General features: G+C 43.3%; 2 protein-coding genes across 2 annotated transcripts in view; one reads left to right on the top strand and one right to left on the bottom strand.

Moving 5' to 3' along the window:
• Positions 1–14,169, bottom strand: part of slc9a7 (solute carrier family 9 member 7) — a 63,615-nt gene extending 49,446 nt beyond the window's left edge. Inside the window, exon 1 of the mRNA XM_056751584.1 lies at positions 13,822–14,169. Within this exon, the coding sequence (XP_056607562.1) occupies positions 13,822–14,107 (286 nt within the window). The 5' untranslated portion in view covers positions 14,108–14,169. The remainder of the gene's footprint in view (positions 1–13,821) is intronic.
• Positions 14,170–16,974: 2,805 nt separating this feature from the next.
• Positions 16,975–23,609, top strand: rp2 (RP2 activator of ARL3 GTPase). Its single transcript, XM_056749657.1, has 5 exons — positions 16,975–17,342; positions 18,623–19,291; positions 22,139–22,253; positions 22,329–22,414; positions 22,512–23,609. The coding sequence occupies exons 1-5, from the start codon at positions 17,172–17,174 to the stop codon at positions 22,593–22,595; spliced, it is 1,125 nt and encodes a 374-aa protein (XP_056605635.1). The 5' UTR covers positions 16,975–17,171; the 3' UTR covers positions 22,596–23,609.
• Positions 23,610–23,648: the final 39 nt, after the last annotated feature.

Consider the following 23,648-nt stretch of genomic DNA (forward strand, 5'->3'; position numbering starts at 1 on the left):
ATTTACAATCTATCTACAATACTATCTACAATTAGTCAAAGAGTGCAATTCCTAAACCTTTAAAACAATCGTTATTAGCTTAAATAAAAAGGAACACATGGAACATGCAGAATGAAAGGTCTGATCACTACGTAAATACACTGCATATGTATATACATCTACATCCCAAAGCCAAGATCTTTGCATAACATTGGGCCCAGATACAAGTACAGATCAATTTAAAAGGATAAAAAGAGTGACATTTACAACATGGTGACACTAAAAACTGTCAAGCCCTTTGTATTAATCCTGTTTTCCTTAGCAAAATATATGACATTTTATCTAGCCTAATGCCTTCACTAAAACTGAATTAGATTGGAGAAATCTGAATGTTCAGGGGCGGTACAGTGTGAGCGCATCCAGACAGCGTATGACTTCAAACTCAAAATGCAGAAGAGCGATATTCAAGCGGAAGGACGAAAAAACACCCTCAGCTCCTGTGATTTTTGTACTGTGTGCTCCTAGGCTTAAATGAGCACATGCATGCATGGCCTTAGTAATTGGGTTAGCATCACATTTAGAAACGTACAAAGACAATGAGTGACCTCAGATATCTCCTGTCCAATCAGAATCCGGCTAAGCAGCTTAGTGTTTGTCTTCCAACATACAGTTGAGCACATTACAGTACACCACAGCTTGACAAAATTACACAAATTACTGGGAGCGTCGGATGCTCTCCAGAGACGGAAATGGAGGAGCAGAAAGCCCCTGACAGCCCTTTCCAACATACTTTCCAGTAGAAAATGTGTAGAATGCCAACCAAACACATCATGCAACTGTAACACAGGCATATTTCCAACCTGTGAGCAGGTGTCTCATTTGTGAGAGCGTGAAAGCTCCATTCAAAATGGAAAAATACAACCCTGTCCTGAGCCAAGCGGGTTTAATGCAGCAACACATGATTTGGAACCTGCTTTACGTTGCTGTGCATTATGCATCTCCAAAAGACACATTGATGATAGACAAATGATTAATTAGTGATGAGGAGTAGAATGAGGCAGATTAATAGAACAGAAGCACACACTATCAAAGCTAATTACAAAATAGAAGAAGCCCTGACGCTTGATTGATAGGAAAGCATGAGAGTATAAGAGCCAGGTTAGTAAATTCAGGAAGTAATAGGGCTGGGCGATACATCGTGCTACTCTTATGCTCTCAGTTTCTCAATAAATTACAGTTAAATGCCGCCATATCCGAAAGCCAGATGGCGCTCTTGCGCAGACAATCAGAATATGAGAAACAGAAGAAGAACGATAAATTCCAGGAAATGCCAATAGTCATAAACTGCGTCATGATCCAGAGGTATCAACCTCTAAAGCAGCGGTTCTCAATCCTGGTCCTCGCGCCCCCCCCGCTCTGCATATTTTGTATGCTTCTCCTACCGCTTCGGAGGTTTGTTCAATATGCCCGCAAGAGCCCTGCGAAGTAAACATCACTAGATATTCTGCCATAATACCAGTTCGAAATGGGCATAATGTTGCGCAAATCTCAAGATTACGGTTAAATAACCCTTCAATCTTCCGTAGTAGGTTTTGTCTGTGTGAAGACCCTGCAGGCAGTATTGTTGCGCATATTCGTGTTCTTAAATTAACGTCAGCCGATTTCCTGTGTGCAGGGATTAGAGAGCAATGAACACAGTTCAGGGAACACGTCAATCGGAACGCGGTTCATTCATTGATCTCTCTTCTAATGAGCTAGAGATTTAAATCAGGTCTATTAAACAAGAGAGATACAAAAAAAACATGCAGAGCGGGGGGGCCCAAGGACCAGGGTTGATGCAGTATACGGAGGATTCTCAATTTAAAATTAAACGAGACGTCTTTCGCTGGCAGAAGAGGAAACAGGAAGTACCACGTTGCTATGACAGCACTTTAACACCTGTAAAATTAATTAAAATGATTTCTACATGATATTAAGAGGTAAAACTTTGGTTACTGTAGTGGAGTAGGCGGGGCGAGACCGTCGTTCGAGACCGGTGAGTAATTGTTAATGAGCGGCAGCTGTGCGAATCACATAGGAGATCAGGAGCATATAAGAGAACGAGCGACCAGACCATCGAAGAGAGAGGAATGGGCCCGAGCGCGTTTATGTTTGTATTTATGTTTTATTCGCTGGCAGTCGTCTGTGAGGGGCTGCCGGCTGTCTTTTTACTTTGTTATTATTTTGATTAAATGTTTAAATGTTTGCCGGTTCCCGTCTCCTTCCTTCCCTACTTTGAATCTTATTACATTGGTGCCGAAACCCGGGAGGAAGGAGAGACATGCTGTCGGAGAGTCCTCGCCGCCGAGTGGCCTCGCGGTGCCGGAGAGTGGCTGCCCGAAGCGGTGGCTCTGGGGAAATGGAAGTGCACAGTGCGGCCACCGTCAAAGCCTCGGTGGAATGGCGACCTGTGCTGCCACGCCCCTGGGTCGAGGCGGGGTGGCTATTGTCCAAGCGGGAGCGGGGGTGTTGCCGCCGTCCGCCAGAGGCCGGAGCCTGCGTCCGTCCCCCGAGGGGGAGGAGCAGGTGGCGGGAGTGTCGAGTGCGGCCACCGCTTGCCAGAGGCCAGAGCCTGCGTCCGTCCGCCCAAGGGGGAGGAGCAGGGGACGGGAACACGCCCCGACTCTCCGTTTAAGGAGGAGCCACCGCCGGCCGCCAGGGAAAGTCTTATGTTCCTCGTTCTCCCACTTCTCAAAAAACGACTAGATTTCTTCCGGTCTATATAAAGTCCCTCCTTCCGAAATGGTCTGATTGGTAAAGCTGACCAGGTCTTTCGTGATTGGCTTCTACTTTTCAGTCTGTTGTGATTGGTCGGTGCCCCCTCACGTGTATTCAGAAACTCTTGCTTTTAGCAATAAACAGTAAAAGTGGCGTCAACTTCACTTTATCACTTTAAAAGATGCAGAATCGATCGAAGTGTAACGGGGGTCTATTAGTGCATGAGCAAACTTCAATCTATGTTAGAGATCGCAAATTTCTTTCCTACTATGGCAAGGGGAATGACACCAGACCGAATGGCATCAGACTTATAATAAGGTTATATTAAATAACACTAATAACAGAAGCGTTAGTTTTGCTTTTTTATATTGGACCCGAGTTGGATAATAAAACAAGCAGATTCACCAGGAGACATTTGCAAGCAGGACTTCAAAGGATGTTTCCTAGAAGAGCGCATGCACACACACTCATAATATCAGTGTATTACACAGATCTCTGATAACCAAACACTACTCCAGCGACTCTTCCACTTCTCTAAGGAAGACCTCCCGCCTTTGTTGGCATTTTCCTGTGATATGGTTATTAAAAGCACTCGGAATGGTGACATCACGTACCCGGGAAATAGAGGGTTGTAGTCTGATCCAGCCGTTCTCTGTAGTCCTTGAAACGCGAATACTGTTAAAGACAATATCTCACTTGGCACTGAACTTTGAGCCTTATCATTTATGCTCTAACAGCAACATTACACAATAACTAAAGGTTGAAAAATGGGATCACGGGGAACATTTAACAGACGTTGGCACAACACGCCGATGCAAAGAATTGTGGGTTATCTCTAGCAACTAAGGATAAACCTCATGTGTCCTCCGAATTCTCTTGAAAGAAGGTCACATAAGAAGGGTGCCTACAGAGTGTCCTAACTGCTTTTATTAAACAAAACAGCCTTGATGACGTAACATGCTTCGATTCCATTTTTTAAAGTAAAACTTAAATTGATACTTCACCCATTATTTACTCACCTTTGAGTTGTTCCAAATGTGTATAAATTTCTTTGTTTTGATGAACACAGAGAAAGATTTGGAATAATGCTTATAACCAAACAGATCTCAACACCCATTGACTACCATAGTAGGCAAAAAAAATGGTAGTTAAAAGTTCCCCAGAACAAGTTGCTGTCCTACGTTCTTCAAAATGTCTTCTTTTATGTTCAACAGAACAAAAAATGATACTGTAATTTTCCTACTATGGTTGTCAATGGGTGTTGAGATCTGTTTTTGGGGGAAGTATCCCTTTAACCACGTAAAAATTTGCTTTGGTCAGAAGCATCGAAGTATATTCATGATAAAAGCAAAATGTTGTGCAAGGAACGCTGAAAATTTTCATAAAAAATATGGCTTTTAAAATAATTGTAAACTATACTGCTTAAAAAAGCCATAGTAACGATTTTTTACATCGATACATTTGACCATATACTGTAAGTTTATAAATACTGTGGATGTATTCAGCACATCTTTACCTAACAGGTTAGACTGTAGGTTTACACTGTATTCTCAGGATTTTATAGAAATTGTAAACTTGTTGAATGTGGTTCTTTTGAAAGTTGGCATAATAAGAAAGGGAAACATGGATATTATAATAATTTTTGTCTAATTTAGGACTGTTAAACAATAAATTGTGGCTTATCGAATGCAGCATTAAGATTTGCGTTTTACAAAACATATCGGGGCATTTTATTTATTTTATATTTAAGAATATACACACACATGTATATACTTAAGAAAATCAATAATTGTATAATATAAATATACACATGCAAATATTTCCTAAATATATCTATGTCTGTGTACGTGTACGTGAATGTATTTATAAATACAAAATAAATATGCACAGTACACAGACATACAGTATATTATGTAAACACAAACTTTTATTCTGAATGGGATTAATCGTGATTAGTCCAATTACACTGGATAGGTATGAGAATAACCCTGAAAACAAACAGACACCTACATTTTTACACCTAAACTTCACTATCGCGAGAGTAACGAGCTGCAGCGCAGCAGATCTTGACGCAGCGCAGATAACCTCGATGGTAGGCATGTCTCGCTCGTGGGCGGGCTCTTTCGCCTTCGCCTTGCTGTGCTTTTGGCCAATAAAAGGAATAGGATCCCTTCGACAACACAGGGATCCAGAATTAGAAAAAAAATTCCGAAACAAGTTGGAGTGCAGAGGGGGACTGTGTACATATGTAGTGCAGTTCAATTCTGAATTTTTTGAAATCCAAAAAATTCATGTGGATATAACGCTAGATTTGGATCGTTTGAAACTGATAGATGGCCCTAGTGCTAAAGGATTCCAAGAATCGATTCCTAGATGCGGCTTTCGATTCCTGCTCAATTCACTGTTTTACTACAGATTTGTTTTAATATAAAAAAATTGACATTTTAATGCATTACAATTTTCAAACTGTCACATTTTACATCTATTAATTGTTTAATGTTTCTTAACCAAATATGTTGATCTTGTGCTGCAATTCCCATGAACCATTAATAATATAATTTACTAGCTATTTTCAAAAATAAAGAACAGGTCAAATATAGATGAATATAGATAGACAGAGATTGATAATCAAATTGTATTAAAATATGTAAGAATATTGCGTAACAATATTTATTTTGTCCAGCTTTAACGGCTTTAAACAGACGTCCAAGTACATACGTTGTGAGACTGTGCTTTATATACATATATATAACATTTTATTATCTTCACGCACATACTGAGCTCATTGTTAGAGAGTAAGAGAAGACGCTCCGTTTAAAGTTTGTTAAATGTGTAGATATATGTAGTATCGGCATTGAGTGTGCAAACATAGCTTTTTCTTTTGTGGATGCAGAATATTTTGTGTCATTTCACACTTCTAGACTTCATCCATCAGTTTTCCTGAAGTTTGTACTGTTTTAGAGAAGAAACTAATGTAATTTAGATGAACAATTACATCAGCTTATGGACGGGGCTTTTGCTTATGAAGTCTCTCAAAGAGAAGTCAATTCCTTTAATGGAATCGATTCTAACATTTGGAATCGACTCTCGATTCTTTTTGGAATCGATTCCCAGCCCTAGTCATACTTCCAACTCATTTTTTAACAAGTTGACCATGTTAAGGATGAGAAACCAGCACGTTAACAGTGTGAAGAAGTTAGAATGCATTATAGCTGTGCTTTAAATCTAGAACCAAAAACAACGCAATGTGAATCTACCTTTGAGCAGCAGCAAAAGAAAACATACGTACATACATACTACAACTGTCTCAATGGGTTGACATAACAGAGAAAATTATCTTTTAAGTTAAATGAGAGTCCGATTCAGCATACTGGAAGTTAATCTGTTTTAAAGGAAATGTTTACCCAAAAAGAATCTGAGAACCAGTGAGATATGTGAACCCAGTGTGTCACCATAACTTGTGTAGTTTTCTCATCTTTTACAATTGTGTTCTGGAAAAATAGCACAGTTTGTGGTACACAAATATTTACTTTCTGTTCTCTGCAATAAGACCACCTCTGAAACTCGCATCGCGAATAGGATTGGCTTCGCCTTTTTTATGTCCCGCCTCTCTAATGCAGATCCCTTTATGATTGACTTTGCTTTCTCGCTAACGTGTGTTGTAGGCTGCAGCTTATTATTTTGTTGTACAAAGCGCCAAAGCTATGAACAAGACCTGATGATTGTGATTGTGCAGGTTACCGTAAGATAACATTCTTACCGACAGTTCTATTAACAAAAATTCAGGATAATCACATATGTATTCAGGGACAGTGTTTTTCTCAATGATGACGATCCTCTATCTACAGTAAAGCTTCTCAGTTTGTTAAAAATGAGAGCTTTGAATTGAATAGATGTCATGCTCCAGCAGTTGTCTCAGCTAGGTCAGGTGACAGAAGCAGCCTTGTCAAGCTGTAGCCCAGGTGGGGACACAGGGGAAGGGTCACGTGTGATTATGGCTCATGAAGCATGATTATTACAGTAAATGTTATTTGTTGTGCACTTTATTAAGGTTATATTAAACTTTCACTGTTATGGAGCTCTATTAAGCAAAGTAGTTTTATAGAGTATAGGCATAAATATGCATGCATATAAAATGTTGTTTTAGCCAGATGCAGTTTAACATACAATAGTTAATACTGAGTGGCTAATTTCTAAGGACACTTATCCTGATGTAGACAGCAATAGACGGTGTAGTAATGACAGTGACAACATAAAGGAACAGTGTAGAAAACTATTTCAAATAAAACTATTTTAAGTATTGTTAAAATAAATCATGGCGCTTAACAGTGCGGCTCTGCAGACCAATTTTATCTCCCCACCAATGTCAAAATCAAACTTACACCCTTGTATAGGAGTACTCAAAATGTACTGTTTTTACGCATATATGTGCATTTAAGGTTTAAAAAAATGGGCCACTCTCCAATGCCATTACCAAGCTTGGAAGAGCAATGATAGGACATCTTCCCGGCCTGGAATATATCTTTTTACAATTCCCTAATATATCAAAAACTGAATTCTAATTGTCACGACTGTCAGCACAGTGATAAAAACACAAATAAGAAAGTAAGTAATAATAATAGTGATATACGGTGTAAGTAATAATAAAAAGTGTAAGTAATAATAATAGTGATATACGGTCCATCAGGTTTCCATTAGCACTCGTTCTAGCTAGCAAGCGGCTAAACAGGCTTCCCTTTCTGTCGGTCTCTCGACGTTGTGTCGAGAACGACAGATGGGGTTCGCCCTTGAGAACCAATCAACTCTGACTACTATAGAAAAGGCCAATGAAATTTGGCGAATGCAATTTGCATGCCGGGCTCCGCCCCCGGAAATCCGGTATAAAAGGAGGCCGGCGTGCAGCATTCACTTACCTTTTGTTCTTCAGAGCCATCGCTCATGAGTACAACTCAGGATTCAATCCTCTACAACTACACGCTGGTGCTACGACGTGTTACAGCGGATCGTCCCTTCCTGCAGCGACCTTCCCCTGGGCGTCTCGGCGGTTCCGGAGGTGTTAGAGATTTTTTCTAAAAGTCCTTTTCAGGACTGACTGAGCATTCTCCAGCGCGGCATGTCCCGCTGTTCTCTTGGGTGCGGCACCCTCATCGAGGAGGGGGATGGACACGATCGCTGCATTAGGTGTCTGGGCGTCCAGCACACTGAAGCAGCGTTCGTTGACACATCTGCCTGCACTGCGGGCAGATTGTCATTCAGAAGTTGCGGTCACGGGTGGCTGTCTTCCTACGGGAACCAGCCACCATTTCGTCTGCTACCCGGGCTGTGACATCTGTGGCTACGGCCCCGATGACCACCCACGTTAGCAGCGTTAGTGATACGGGGAACTCTGCGAACGTAAACCCGCCAGCCAAGTGCTCACGGGCCGATCGCACCCCGATTCGCTCTTCTGAACGTTCCCCAACCGGCGGTGGCATACCGTCCGGATCCTCACGCACACACTCGGAAACGATGTGTGACGTAGATGAGATGTCGCTCGCAGCATCGGAGGGAGACTGGCATCCGACTCTGCCGAATCCAAACTCCACCCCCAGCGGTCGAGTTCAGGAGGAAGCAGAAGTGATGTCATCCGTGCTAACCCGGGGATGCGTGGTTCCCGAGGTCGGTGCGCGGTGCAAACCGCGCCCACCCCGGGTGCCATGTTTTTCCCGGAGGTGCATGAGGAGCTGTGTAAAACTTGGAACGCTCCACTCACGGACCGTTCCAGTGAAACCAGCTCCGGCTCCCTTACTTCCCTCGATGGTGAGGCAGCCAAGGACTGCGTCGAGATCCCCCGGGTGGAACGTCCGCCTGCGGTGCACCTGTGCCGCGGACGGCTACCACCTGGGGGGGGATCGACCACTCCTACCGTCCAAAGCACGTAAGACTTCGGCATCACTGGTGTCGAAGGCTTGCGATGTTGCGGGCCAGGCTGCCTCCTCTCTCTATGCCTTGGCCATCCTGCAGGTCCGCCAGGCCAGGGCGTTGAGAGGGCTCCACGAGGGTAAGGCCGACCCGGGTATAATGCAGGATCTCCGTGCCACCGCTGACAGCGCTCTACGGGCGACTAAGGCGGCGGCACGGGCCCTGGGTCGGACGATGTCCACGGTAGTGGTCCAGGAGAGACACCCCCGGCTATACCTTGTGCAGAAGAGTGACAGCAAGGAAGTCCGCTTTCTTGATGCACTCATCTCGCAGGGTGGGTTGTTGGTAACACCGTCGAGGACTGCGCTCAGCAGTTTTTTGACGGCGAAGCAGACAGTGGCAATTAACCACATTTTTTTTTCACGCCGCGACTCGGCCGCCTACAGGCCTCCGAGATCTCACGTGACGTCTGCTTCCCTGCAACCCAGGACCCTTTCGACATCGGCTCCGGTTCCTGTGCCCCCACAGGCGGCACCCCGGAAGCAGAGGTCGAGGGGGAAACCTCCACCCCGTCAGCAACCTCCTCGCGAGAAGGGACACTGACGGGAAGACCCCAGGGAGAACAACATCGGGCCCGAACCTTCACAGCCACGGCTCTGATCGGTCGGTACGGGACGACTCCTGCCTCGTCACCAAAGCCGGGCCCTTGTTAGGGCTTGGCGCCCACTTACTCACTGAGTTTTCTGTTCTCCCCGGGTTTACTTGCAGCCGATCGCACACTCCACTGGACTGTGCTCGGCGAACCGACCTCACACCCTGGCGAGGCGTGAGGTCGTACACATACGACAGCCGTCACCACTCTCAAACCGACAGTGCGTGCCGTTGTCCCGCCAGGCAGGTAAGCAGGCGGAGCAAAAACCTTCCCTCCGGGGACTCCCCGCGACATGGTTAGCTCCGCCAGCCGACGAACCACCCCCCGTGGGAATGATGAAGCAGACCGTCCCCTTGGTCACCCTGTCATAGTCCCTGGGAGCTCGAGAGCTGCCCACACTGTCTCGCTGGCTAATGAGGGCGGTCCGTCTTGGTTACTCGATCCAGTTCGCCAGAGACTCACCCAAGTTTCGGGGCATCATCTCTCCCTCTGTCAGAGGCAGGGACGCCTCCGTACTTCGGGTAGAGGTCACCACCCTTCTGGCAAAACAGGCATCGAGTTCGTCCCTCAAAACCAAGATGTTCAGTGGGTCACCACCCGCACTTCATCGTTCCCAAGAAAGACGGCGGGTTGCCCCCAAAGGCTGCGTACCCTGAACAGAGCACCTTCACAAGCTGCCATTCAGGGTGCTCACACAGAGGCGCGTCCTGACATCTATGAGGTGTCAGGATTGGTTCGTGGCAATCGACCTGAAGGACGCTTACTTTCATGTCTCGATCCTCCTCGACACCGGCCGTTCCCACGGTTCGCGTGCGAGAGGCGGGCATATCAGTACAGAGTCCTCCCTTTCGGTCTGTCCCTGACCGCCCTTTCTCCCTGAGAGGAGGAAGGCGAGCGGGTACTAAACTATCTCAGCGACTGGCCTATCTTGGCACACTCGCGAGATCTGTTATGTACACAAAGGGACCTGGTGCTCCGGCACCTAGGTCGATTGGGACTCCAGGTCAACCAAGAGAGGGGCAAGCTCTCCCCAGTGCAGAGCATCCTCTTTCTCGGTATGGAACTCAGCTCTGTCACCATGTCGGCACACCTGTCCGCAGTTGTGCCCAACCAGTGTTGAACTGTCTGAAATGAACATTTTAGGCAGACAGCGGTCCCCCTGAAACAATTCAGAGGCTCCTGGGACACATGGCGTCCTCGCGGGTTAATACCCCTCGAGTTGATGCACATGACACCGCTCCAACACTGGTTTCAGAGTCGAGTTCCGAGGAGAGCGTGGCACACCGGCAGCAGGCGCATGGTGATGCCGCCCTGATGCCGACGCACCATAACCCCTAGTCTTTATGACTTTTTCGACGGACTCAGGTCCCTCTGAGCAGGTTATGAGGCAGGTCGTGGTGACGACTGAAGTCTCCCTGCAGGGGTGCGGTGTAGTGTGCAACGGGCACGCAGGTGGGGTGTTGGACGAACCCCCGCCTGCGCTGGCATATCAATTGCCAAGAGTTGTGGGCTATGCTACTTGCACTGAGCAGGCTACGGCCTCTCGTGCGAGACATGCACGTGCTGTTCCGAGGACAGCACTATAGCTGTAGCGAATACAGATCGTCAGGGTGGCGTTCCACACAGCAGCTAAACACAACTTGCTCGACGCCTCCTCCGGTGGAGTCAACAGGTGACTCGTTCCCTGCAGGCCACACACCCCGGGCAAACTGAACTAGACAGCCGACGTGCTTTCTCGCCAGTTTATGCCTCGTGGAGAGTGGCGACTCCACCCCCGTGCAGTCCAGCTCATTTGGAGGCTGTTCGGGTAGGCCCAGGTAAAACCTGTTCACCTCCCGTAACACCACCATTTGCCCGCTTGATAGTCCCTGCCCTCGGCACGGATATCCTTGCGCACAGCTGGCCGCGGGATGGGCCGAAGCACACCTTCCCCCCAGGAGCCTTCTTGTACAGACTCTGTGCAAGGTCAGGGAGCAGGAGCACCAAGTGTTATTGGTTACACCACACCGGTCTAACCGCACTTGGCCTCAGAGCCGATGCTCTGGACAGCGACTCCCCCTGAACCATTCCCCTGACAGAGGACCTGCTCTCTCAGGGGAAGGACACGTTCTGGCATCCCAGATCAGACCTCTGGAACACCCATGTCTGGTCTCTAGACGGGACGAGAAGATCCTAAGATGGCTACTCCCCCTATACGGCTGAGACCATCACCCAGGCTAGGGCCCCATCTACTAGGCGGTTACACGCCTCTAGACGGTGCCTCTTCTCGTCCTGGTGTCTTTCTCAACGAGAAAGACCCACTGAGGTGCTTGATCAGGATTGTGTTCCCCTCCTCACGAGACTGGAGACTAACATCTCCCTTCCACACTGAAAGTGTATGTAGTCGCTATTGCCACTCATCACGACTCAGTCGGTGGAAAGTTTCTAGGGCAACACGACCTGGTCACCAGGTTCCTAAGCAGCGAGAGGGCGGAATCCGCCTCATCTCCGCTCCATACCCTCTTGGGACCCTAAGTGGTCCTGGGGAGCCTCAGGGCCCCCCAAAGAGCCCCTCGGAGGTTCCGATCTTCCTCATAGAGTAAGACGGCCCTCCTGACGGCGCTCACTTCCTTCAAGAGGGTAGGGGACCACCGAGCATCCTCCGTGTCCCTGGATTGCCTTAAACTCGGCCCTGGAAACTCTCACGTTATCTTGAGACCCAGGCCCGGATGCGTGCCCAAGAAGTTCCCACTACTCCCTCCGGGGCCAAGTGTTGAACTTGCAGGCGCTCCCCATAGGGGAGGAAGACCCAACCCGATTAGTGTTGTGTCCAGTACGTACTGGACCGCACGCAGAGCTCTGAAGCTCTGACCAGCTCCGTGTCTGTTGGAGGACAGCAGAAGGGGAAGGCTGTCTCCAAACAGAGGCTGGCGCACTGGGTCGTGGACGCCGTTACGACGGCATTCCGATCTCAGAATCTCCCATGCCCATTGGCAGTGAGGGCTCACTCCACACGGAGTTTAGCCACCTCCTGGACACTGGCAGAAGCGCCTCTCTAGCAGACATCTGTAGAGCTGCGGGTTGGGCTATGCCCAAACACCTTCGCAAGGGTTAACAACCTTCGCGTAAACCCGGTGTCAGCCCACGTCCTGCGTGGCGACATGTAGGACTTGCATCCGGGGGGGCGTATGCCTGCGAAAGCACCTTTCCACCCTCTAACAGGTTGGGTCAGTGTGCTATTTACCTTTTCTTCTTACCCGAACACATCGCTAAGAAACTGGTACCTCACCAGCCTCCCTTCTTACCCAGACACTGGTTAAGAATAGGCATTCCATCCATCACCAAACAAGCACCCCCTGGGGGCTGGCTGGGCAGAGCAGCCTTCCCCCTTAGGCCGGGATACCATGTGAGCTATCACAGATAGCTCTAACCGGACCTAGTGCTACCGGACGTCTGTAACACCCCCTCCGTGGGCTGTTCCGTCTGATGTATCCTCATGAGAATGGTTCCCACTCCTGGTAACCCATGAGCTTCCCCAGGTGGGCCTCCACCTCGCGGTTAACTACTCAGTCCGCACGTTCCATGCGTTCTCCTCCAAGGACGAGACCATACCTATATCCACCATATTCCTCCCCACGGGTAGGAGGTGGCCTCTGTAGCGCTTCTCTGATTAAGAGTTGCGCTTACCCGGTGTAAACTGATCTGGACGGCCTCTCGCCTATAGAGAGCTAAGGCCACGTCCGTGAAAGTTACCGGTCAGGGCTGTACCCATCTTTCTCCAAGAAAGCTCTGGAACCCCCCGACCACCACACTGGAAGGTTACAGTCTCACGAAAGCTTCGAGATGACACGCCCAGGCTTGTTACCGTCGCTTCGCTAGAGATTGTGACGCGATACAGCGTTGTGGCGTTTTCCATAGGCAACCCCATCTGTCGTTCTCGACACAACGTCGAGAGACCGACAGAAAGGGAACGTCTTGGTTACGTATGTAACCTCAGTTCCCTGATGGAGGGAACGAGACGTTGTGTCCCTTATGCCACGAACACGTATCGTATTCTGCTGCAGTTTGAGAGGTCTCAGGCTCTTCAGAACAAAGGTAAGTGAATGCTGCACGCCGGCCTCCTTTTATACCGGATTTCCGGGGGCGGAGCCCGGCATGCAAATTGCATTCGCCAAATTTCATTGGCCTTTTCTATAGTAGTCAGAGTTGATTGGTTCTCAAGGGCGAACCCCATCTGTCGTTCTCGACACAACGTCTCGTTCCCTCCATCAGGGAACTGAGGTTACATACGTAACCAAGACGTTATTCATATGAGGCTTAGCTAAGCGCTCACATGATGGCTGTGTCTCAAATCATAGCATGCTTCCTACCTAGACAGTAAATAAATGCACCAAAAATATGTGCTCGTGAAATCTGCAAATGAGTCAGCTTGGATGAACGCGCCTACGGTAACGTTACCCCAAAAACCTGCCTATGTAGACAACTCAGTAGGTTTAAAGACACAACGGATATCTCAACGCATTTCCTCGCCTTTGAGAACACTTATTACTCACCGTATATCATCGCCAGCCCGGTTTCGTGCAGGAAACGCACTCTTCTGTGTTTGAAGAGCCATATCGTGAGGATGGTGAGTGTCAAAAGCAAAATGAATGTGAGTAAATTCACGCTGTCCTGCCTGTGACTTTCCTCTGCCTCTTTCTCCGTGGCAAGTTCCTCAATGCCGCCGTCATCTGCTCTTATCCGACAGCATTGGCTTATAAGGAAGATTAAAATAGGAAATAGTGAGCTGTGTCCGAGTATATAGGCTGTCCATGGCTTTGGTGCTGTGGCCGCCTCCATGGTGCTGGATGCTGGCGGCGGGTTTGCAGTTCCACACTCGCTGCTTCAGCTGCGTCAGGTAGTCAAAGAGAAAATGAGGCATCACACAGCAGCCAGCCGCTCAGGCTCTTAAAGATACACGCACACACTGATAGGCTACTCAGCAGAAACGCCTGCTGAGGAAAATGCCGGGGATGAGGACACAACACGTATGGACATCACATCTCATTTTCATAAACAACATATAGACAATGTTTTAGTGTCTTAAAAACTAAATCACACAGAGTCTCAATTGTTCACAATGTCAACTAAAACAGTTTTATTTTTTGGGTGGCTTTCTGATCACTTTTTAATGACAAATGCTTTAAAATATTGATGCTACACCATCTACATGGCTCAATCACATATGGGCTTGTTTTGAAGCTGTTGAAGCCCTATTAATGCTTCCTAGGTCTAGCTGTCAAATTGATGGTGCAAACAGGAACTTAAGATGTCCCTTTTGCTCTTCTGCATGTTATCACACTTCTTATTCAATATAAAAAGTTCTAAATCACATTTTCCGTGTTTAAAGGAATAGGTCACTCAAAAAATATGCACCCTCATATCATCCCATGATTCAAATTACTTTGTTTCTTCAGTTGAAAGAAACACATTTGAACTTACTGAAATGTTGTAACGTTATTTTCTTAAATGGAAGAGAACACGCAAAAGCTCCGCAAAGCACATTTATCATTAAATGAATCCAATGACTCCAGTATATGTATTCTAAAGTGAAACCATGAGAAAAAAACTTTAAAAAAGGTTAGGCTTATTTTGCCATCAATATGTTGCAGAACTCATACATGAGTTTTCATTGTTGATGGCAGAGTATATTCATATTTCAGTGAACTATTGTAAAAACTAACTTTATAGTACGGAAATTATTCATCAGATGGCACTTAAAGCCTTAAGTAAGCTCATAATATCAGAATCAGAAAGAGCTTTAATGCCAAGTATATTTGCACATATGGGAATTTGTTTTGGTGATCCATTACACAGAAACAGCAACAACAGTTCAGAGAGAGCATAACACAATAGAATACAGTACACAGATTTAAATAAGGGCCTATGGGCATAAGAAATACAATACAATAAACATAAGACACATAAACATTGAGATACATAGAGAGGAAAGCTATGTGTGTATGTAAATATGTACAAGTAAAAAATAAGAATAGACTACAGCAGAATGAAATATAATTTACAGAAAAAGTTGTATAAAAATAGATAGTGTATTATCTGAAGGATATCTACAGGATATCTACTGGTTCATTTATTTATATTTTCTCTTTCTTTTCAAAAGAAGTTCAATCTAAAATAATAGTTTTGGATCATGTTTATTCACAGAAAAGTCCAATGATGCACATACAGCAGATTCCAAAACAACAGTTTCCTTTTCCTCTTTTTTTGTAATGTGAAATGTTAACCTCAGCATTTTTCTCCTTAACCACGCCAGGCCACTTAACAATCTCTGCCCTTTAAAAGGCAATTTAACCAATTTTTCTGATCTCTTGGCAAATATATATTACACATCATAACTATACTATATTGCATAATCTTTCATTTAAATATTTAACTTTATTTATTTTATTTACTTCTTATAATCCTCAAACAAACTTATATATTTAACATTTCTTGCCTTCAAGTTAGTGCCAGTGTTTATTTTTGCAATTAAATTATTGTAAATAGGCTGTGATATGACTGCCAACTGAAAGTGAAAGGGTGCTTGTTCTCAAACCACATGAAATAGAGCAAATGACCCCTAGTTGCTACTAGTGTTACTTTGCTCTTAAAAAAAGTTAAACCTCACAGTGAAAACATAACAAATAAATGTTAGTGGTTCTTTGCCGTTGTGTACTGAAGTGTTATTTATTTGACAGCATAAAATGACACATTTGATGAATGGGTTGTCCGAGAGGTAGATCTATTAACTGGGTGCATATTTAAAAAATTCTGACGCGGTATAAAAAATTAAAGAAATAATTCACTTAAAATAATAATTCTGTCATACATCACTTGTCTTCCAGTCATTTTAAATCACTGTCACTGCCAAATATAACTAATATACTCTTATCACAAAGGATTTTAGAGCTTTGTTAAAGGGCAGTGAATATAATCTTTAAAGGGATAGTTCATCCAAAAATGAAAAATCTGTCATCATTTACTCACTCTCAGGTTGTTTCAAACCTGTTTACATTTGTTTTGTTCCAATGAACACAGAGAAAGATATTTGGAAGAATGTTAGCAATTTTCAGTTCTGGGATATCATCCACTACCATAATAGGAAAAATATATAGTATTTTTTTGTTCTGTTGAACACGTCATGCGATAATTTAAAGAATTTAGGAAAACAAAGAGTTCTCTGGCAGCTTTGACTACCATTTAAATCTTCCTAATATGACAGTCAATGGCTACATATTATAGTACAGAAAGTGAATTACTGTATGATTTTTGTGGTGTGGTTTTTCAGGACTGTCAACAACTGCAAACATTTTCTTTTGTGTTCTATGGAAGAAAGACAATATTTTGCAATTAGTATAGGAGGACATTTGTCATTTGTGTGTGAACTTTCCCTTTAAACCAATAATCAGTATTGTGGTTTGTGTGGTTAGTATTGATTACAAGTGGCCTATACGAAACCAAACAACAATCAAGTGCACCAATATTATATTTCACGCCCATAAATGCTGTAATTTGCTTAAAAATAGACAGGTCAGGTAGACAGACAAGACAGGGCAGCCTGGGTAGGGGTAAAATAAAAGACCTCCAACCCACCCCAATGACTTCACAGTTGCGGGTCAGCTTTGATTCGCTGTTACCTGGTAACGCGGTCCGATTAACCGATTGGCTGACTCGCGGAAGGAAACGGGAAGCACGCAGGTTGCGTGTGCCGTGTACTTGAGTAATTTCTGGGTAGGTTAGAGACATCTGGTGCTGCTGCGGACCGAGAGTATTTCACAAGCGGGTGGCATTTACGACAGGAGGAGCGCGCTGACACATCGCTGAATATTTGCGCATTTCGAGACTCGCCCTATTGTCTTCATAAATGGGGTGCTTCTTTTCCAAAAAATCGAGGAGAAAATCTCCTAAAAAGGACAGTGCCGCTGGGGACGAGTGCGCTACGGGCAGTGACCTACCCGAAACTAACAACACTGCGCTCGGCAGCAACAGCAACCAAGAGGCTCCAAAGCTATACAGCTGGGACAAACGAGAAAAGGTAACGTTACATGAGCTGCATTTTAAGACGCATATACATCAAGACCATTATATGCTATATGCGCAAATACCACTGCTTTTCAGGTTAGGCTTGAACCAACGTAGACCTAACGAACTGTAATGACATATGTGTCAGCTGAAATCACTGTATTAAATTCCCGTACTAGCCGAGGTGCGTTTAACGTAGTTACGACATGCGTAGCGAGGGGTTCGGCCCTTCTTGATCAGTGTTTATTCCTAAATTCCCAGCCACTGTTGCTTTCGACGATCTCTCACATGCTATGGTAAATTATAGACAGATCTTATTATCGGCTTAAAGTCAGTGCACGTAACTTGTTTGCTTGGTGCTTGTCCGGATAACGCTGCGGTAGGGATTAGCAAAGAAATGTGTCGACATCAATGTATTACTATATATATCAAAGGAAGGGGTAAGGGAGTGTCTTTCTGATCCTCCGACCGCGATACCATCGAGAGCTTTGAGATGTCCGGAAGTATGAACGTATGGTTCCTGCTCAATGTTTTGGAGTGCATATCGTAAGTACGAATAGGAATGGGAAAAGTCAAACAGATTTTTTTTGTTTCGATAATATTGACTTGGCAGTGTTGTCCATGATAGTATCGTATCTGACGGATTAGAAGCTTAATTTGTTTTACTACAGCATTCTGCCAACTCTGGGGTGATGTGATGGTAGGCTGATCATTCCCAAAATGTCTCATTTGTCAAATCTGGAGAGACTTCATGTGGAATATTTAAGTCACATTAAATAAAGAAAATATTTAGTGTATATTTTAAAGAGATCATTTATTACGCTTGTGAATAAGTATCTGACACAATGCTTGCTGGCCCTAGTCAAAAGGTTCCAACCCTCAAATAATTTGGGTCGCAAATCATGTGACACCAGATGCTTTTTTAATGTAAGTCTATCGGTTTTAGTATCTTCTGTTCAAATAACTTTGAAGTATCCTTTAAGTGCCCATTGCTCAAATGGTGGGGGATATTTACCCCCCCCCCCCAGTTTTAATAGTAGGGTTAAAGCTATACATGCCTAACACCTCTAGAATAAATGAAGAAAAGGAAATGTTATGAATAAAACCTCTAATAGAGAGGACATCCTGTTTCAAAAGTTTGAAATCAGAAACCAAAAAAAACGTACAGCTGTCTTGTTCGGCTACTTTGATATAATGCAGATTGTAAAAGCGCTATGAAAAATAAACTTGACTTGATTTCTTAAGTTCTTAATTTATTACCTTTTCTCTAATGTTGGCCCGTTTTAAATGCAGGTTGATCCCAAAGACTTCATGCTGACAGGCCTTAAGAATGAAACCGTGGGTCGATTACCAGGCAAACTCAACGGCCAGCAGTTTGTCATTCAGGACTGTGAGAATTGTAACATCTACGTTTTTGACCATTCGGCGACCATAACCATCGACGACTGTGTGAACTGCCGCATAGTGTTAGGCCCTGTCAAAGGCAGCGTATTCTTCAGAGACTGCAAAGAAATCAAGTGTGTGGTGGCCTGCCAGCAGTTCCGCACCAGAGACTGCAAGAAAATGGACATTTTTCTGTGCTGCGCCACCCAGCCCATTATCGAGTCGTCTACGGGCATGAAGTTTGGCTGTTTCCAGTACTACCACCCTGAGCTGGCTTTCCACTTTAAAGACGCAGGCCTTAGCATTTTCAACAACAACTGGAGCAATATTCACGATTTTACACCTGTCTCTGGAGAGACCAACTGGAGTCTTTTGCCTGAGGATGCTTCTGTCTTGGAGCATGTGCCTCTACCAGATTCTGAATCTGAATTCAAGTCTGTGAGAGTCTCTACTGATGCAAGCCGTAGCATTGTTCCCTTGACCAAAGGAGGCCGGCGTAAGGAAAGCGAAGAGTCCTGCCTGTTTGTGTTCTTTGCTGGAGACTACAGCACTGCAAATGCCCGCAAGCTTATTGATGAGGTAAGAGCTGGTTTTATAAAGTTTGCTTGAAGAATTTTGCGGTTGCCACAATTGGTGCTCATCCACAGACTACGAGACGTGGTAGTTCAATTATTATGAATGGGAGAAAATGCTGAATATGATCCGCATTGCAGTTAAAAGAGCCAATCCAGTACCTCAGAGATTGGTTCCCTCGACTGAAAGCCTATGCATTTTTCCCATAGACTTTTGGAAGATCGCAAAAATTAAGCTCTGTGATAAACAAAGGTTTAGGATGTTTACACAATTTGTCTTTCAAAATAATCTTTACAAATGTACACCACATATGTTACTTTTAATGCCGAAATACAATTGGCAGAAGTAAAAAGCTAGCGGAAGGTTATAAACAGACTACACTTAAGGTCACTCGATATCAACATCACACCAGCCTCTGACAACTCTTTCAAACTTTATAAAAAATGTGTTCACTTGTAAGCAATACTCTGTGAATGAATCCGCATCTACGTTTTGAGAGATTTGTTCCAATGTTGCATTATTTGTGAGATAATTTTAACAACTTGTTAGCAACCGCCGTTTTTAAGACACAATGAGGCTTTAAAAAAATCACAAACGAGTTATTATTGGTGTGTTTATTGTCACAGATTAAAATGTAAAAATATTTATAGGTTTTGTTTACCACAGACCTGATTTAGGGTGATTTACCAAAAACCCATACAAAAAACCCATAGAGTTTGCAGTAATGGATCCGGATGTCCTAAAATGCTAACTCGCTTCTGGGTTTTACATACTGGGTTTTGACAAAATTTCGTCATCTCTGAGCCTCCCTATTGCTAAAGAGTAATCATTCTCAAAGAAGGGGCACTGTATATATTATATAGGCCTACTGGCCAACTTGGCACATGCACAAAAACCTGAAAAAAAGTGTTTTGTAGCATATTTTGAGCTCAACATAATTAAAGGATAAAACGGGCAAGTTTAGTATTTGGTTGGCAATATATAATTGTGACCCTAACAAGAGATTTTGAAGATATTGGTCTTCCCCCATTTAACGTTGTAGAATTTGGTCTCGAATGACAGCAACTTATTTGTTGAATGGATAGTTCACCCAAAAATTTCTGTCATCATTTACTCACCCTCATGTTGTTTCAAACCGATATATATTTCTTTGTTCTGCAAGAAACAAAGGAAGATATTTGTAAGAATGTCAGTTCTCATCCCCTATTGACTCCCATAGTATTTATTTTCCCTACTATGGTAGTAATGGGGGATGAGATATGTATGGCTATTGACATTCTACCAAATATATTTCTCTGTGTTCAGCAGAAGAAAGAAATGTACACAGGTCAACCACCTGAGGGTGAGTAAATGATGACATAGTTTTCATTTTTGTTGTAAACTGTCACTTTAAGCACTAAATCTATCCATGTTACGAGCTTGAAATTTGTCTGACAGGAAGACTGGCATCAGATTTCTAAAGAAAGGCTTGCCATGGTAGAGGCTTTTAGTTGGTTTGACATCAGTTTTATTTCTAATGGAATAATGTTGTTTGTAGTAATTTGTTGTTTAGCATTTGCCATGCTAATTGGGAAATGAAATGGGCTTTCTTCAGTTTCTCTGCCTATATAAATAGAAAAAGGGAAATGGGTTTTTCCTACTTCAGTTTGATTTTTAACTTTTATTCTTCTTCTACTAATGGGCATAAGGCCAAAAAACGGATTGATTTTGGTTATTAACAAAGTATGTGTAAAAACAGTTTCGTAATAGATGATTAGTTTAGTGGTTCTCAAACTTCTCCGTTGTAAAGCCCCCTTTGTGGAGGGTGTATCCCTTTGCGGCCCTGAACTTAGAATTTAAATTAAACCAAAAATATAATCAGTTATACAATGCTGAAACGTCAATTCTTTTGGTTGGTGGGCTTATTTTTCTGAGGTTTGATTTTCATAAAGTTATGATAAATTTCTATATTTCTTAAAATGCTACAAAACCTGTGCCTCCCCTACATTAATATGGGGCCCCTCCCAAGAGAGTTTGAAAACCACAGGTTCAGTTTATTACTTCAATAAGTTATCAAAATAAAAATAGGTTTTGGGAACACCTGTTCTTTTGGCTGTAAACAAAAAAAGAAGGCTAAAGCTTTGCTTTACTATGAGAATCCGCAGTAAAATCTGTTTTGGGCTTGGTCAACAAATGCTTTTTGGGTAACAATAAATTGCTCTGTGACAGAAATCAGCATTTTTATATAATGGTTAATGTGTTATTTTTCCTTTTAGTTCTAAACAAAACACAAAAATCTAAATCCACCCTCCTCCAATAGTTAGCAAGTATATGGATAACTAAGCTAATTTGACAATCCTTTACATTAAAGAATAAATATTTTGTGATTTTAGTCCTACTCTGGTTTATGGAGTGTCCCAACAACAAGTGTACGTACTTACATGGTCTAAAAACACTTATAATAGGCAATAATTATTACCTCACTTCTTGACTGACTCTGAAATGAGTCGCCGATACATCTGTCTAATCCCCTCCTTTCGCTCAGCCTACTCTGATCTGATTGGTTGGATGGTCTAGTCTGCTGTGACTGGTCTTCCGCGTGCAGAAATGTAATGTAGACAGGCATTACACAGAGTGATACAAATCTGACCCGGAACAGTAATTAGAACGACAGATGACTCGATCGCGGGAGACAACACATTTTTCCCCCGAGCCAATAACTTTGTAATTCTTTCACTTTTGGCTTGGCAGTCTGCTTAGAATTCACACAAAGCAACATTACACACTGCATGAAATGTAATTTTAAGGACATTGTAATAGTACAATTGTAAAACACTCTTTAACCAAATATTCTCTGTATCCTCCATCTAACAGGCAATTTCCAAAGGCTTTGTCCTGATTCAGACCAAAGAGGTTTCCATGCGCCCTGAAGATGTAAACCGAGTGTTCCAGAATAGCGCCGAACGCCTCACCGAGTGGATCACCAAAGGTGCCATAATGCAATGTAACTGATGTCACTCACAAAATCCCGTTTGTCTACATGTTCTGATCCGTATTCATGCAGGTTCTGTGGTAGCCCTTGAGCTAAATGGAGATGGCGTGGTCGAGGCATGCCGAGCGATGGCTGACGACATGTTCGATGGGAATAAGGTAAACTCAACAGGAAGCTCAACAGTTTATATCACAAGTCTATTTATTGAGGATGTGCTCTTATCAGCTGACATTTTTTTCTGCTTATTTCCTGCAGGTGTTTGTTTCTGAGAGCAAAAGTACGTCCTCCCATGACGTTGACAACTTTTTCAACTTTGCTGACATGCAGATGGGACTTTGAAACTGAGGGTCTCACCTTGATGTGGGTTTCTATTTGTATATTTTGTAATTTCAATGTTGTGAATTGGAATTACTTTTAGTAAGGCATAACACTGCTGGCAAGCCAGAGTTCTCTTAATAGTTTGAGGGGTTACAACCACTCCATACAATTAGTATTTTTCTGTGTGATGAATATTTTTTTCTATTGTCATAATGGCCTGTAATCAATCAGGTCATTTGAATGTAACCAGGAAGGCAAGTGCCTTTAGTTGGAGAATCAGCTCCAACAGAACTGGAATGTTAGAGTCTAATCAAACAATGGCTGTGAACACTTTTGTCATTTATGCTGAAAACCGTACAATTGATTATAAAGATATTTATTGAATTGTTTTGTGAATGTATAGGAAATTGTGTTTTATCTTGATTTGTTTGTATCCATATCTCCATTACATATCTGTGTAACTGATTAGTGTATACCGGATAGTTGTAAAATTTGTTATAGTTATTGTAATGTTGTAAATGTCACATGCCAGAAAACATTATTGTTCCTGAATTAGATTGTATATCTACAGTATATTAATGTGTTAGATTAGGTTGCATGCAGTCATGTATTTCATTTTGTTAAAGTAGCATGATTTTTACCAACCTTTTGTGTTTGATATTTAAGTTTTTTTTTTTTTTAGTTTTTTTTTATTATAAACCCACAAATGACACTCATTTCACATGTGTGAAAAGAATTTAAATAGAAACTGATACATTTACTTATCAAATTGAAATGAATGTACTACAAAATGAGATTTAGTGGTACACTTCTATTTTTGTAGAAATGTTTTCGCTGTGACCAAATTTGTACTTTTAAGATAACCACAGTTTACTTTTTATTTGTGAGAGACATATTTTTTAGAATTGAATATAAGCTGTGATTTGTCAATACATTCCCTTTTTAAAAATGTAGTCTCATGCTTCAATTTTCACCAAGCTAAATTACAGGAATCTGGAAAACAAATGTATTAAAAACATCCATACTGCAACTGTTCATACAAAATTTCATGCTTTTGTTGATGGACGTTACATT

The sequence above is a fragment of the Triplophysa dalaica genome, chromosome 6 (genome assembly GCF_015846415.1).
Source record: "Triplophysa dalaica isolate WHDGS20190420 chromosome 6, ASM1584641v1, whole genome shotgun sequence".
NCBI classification, from domain to species: Eukaryota; Metazoa; Chordata; class Actinopteri; order Cypriniformes; family Nemacheilidae; genus Triplophysa; species Triplophysa dalaica.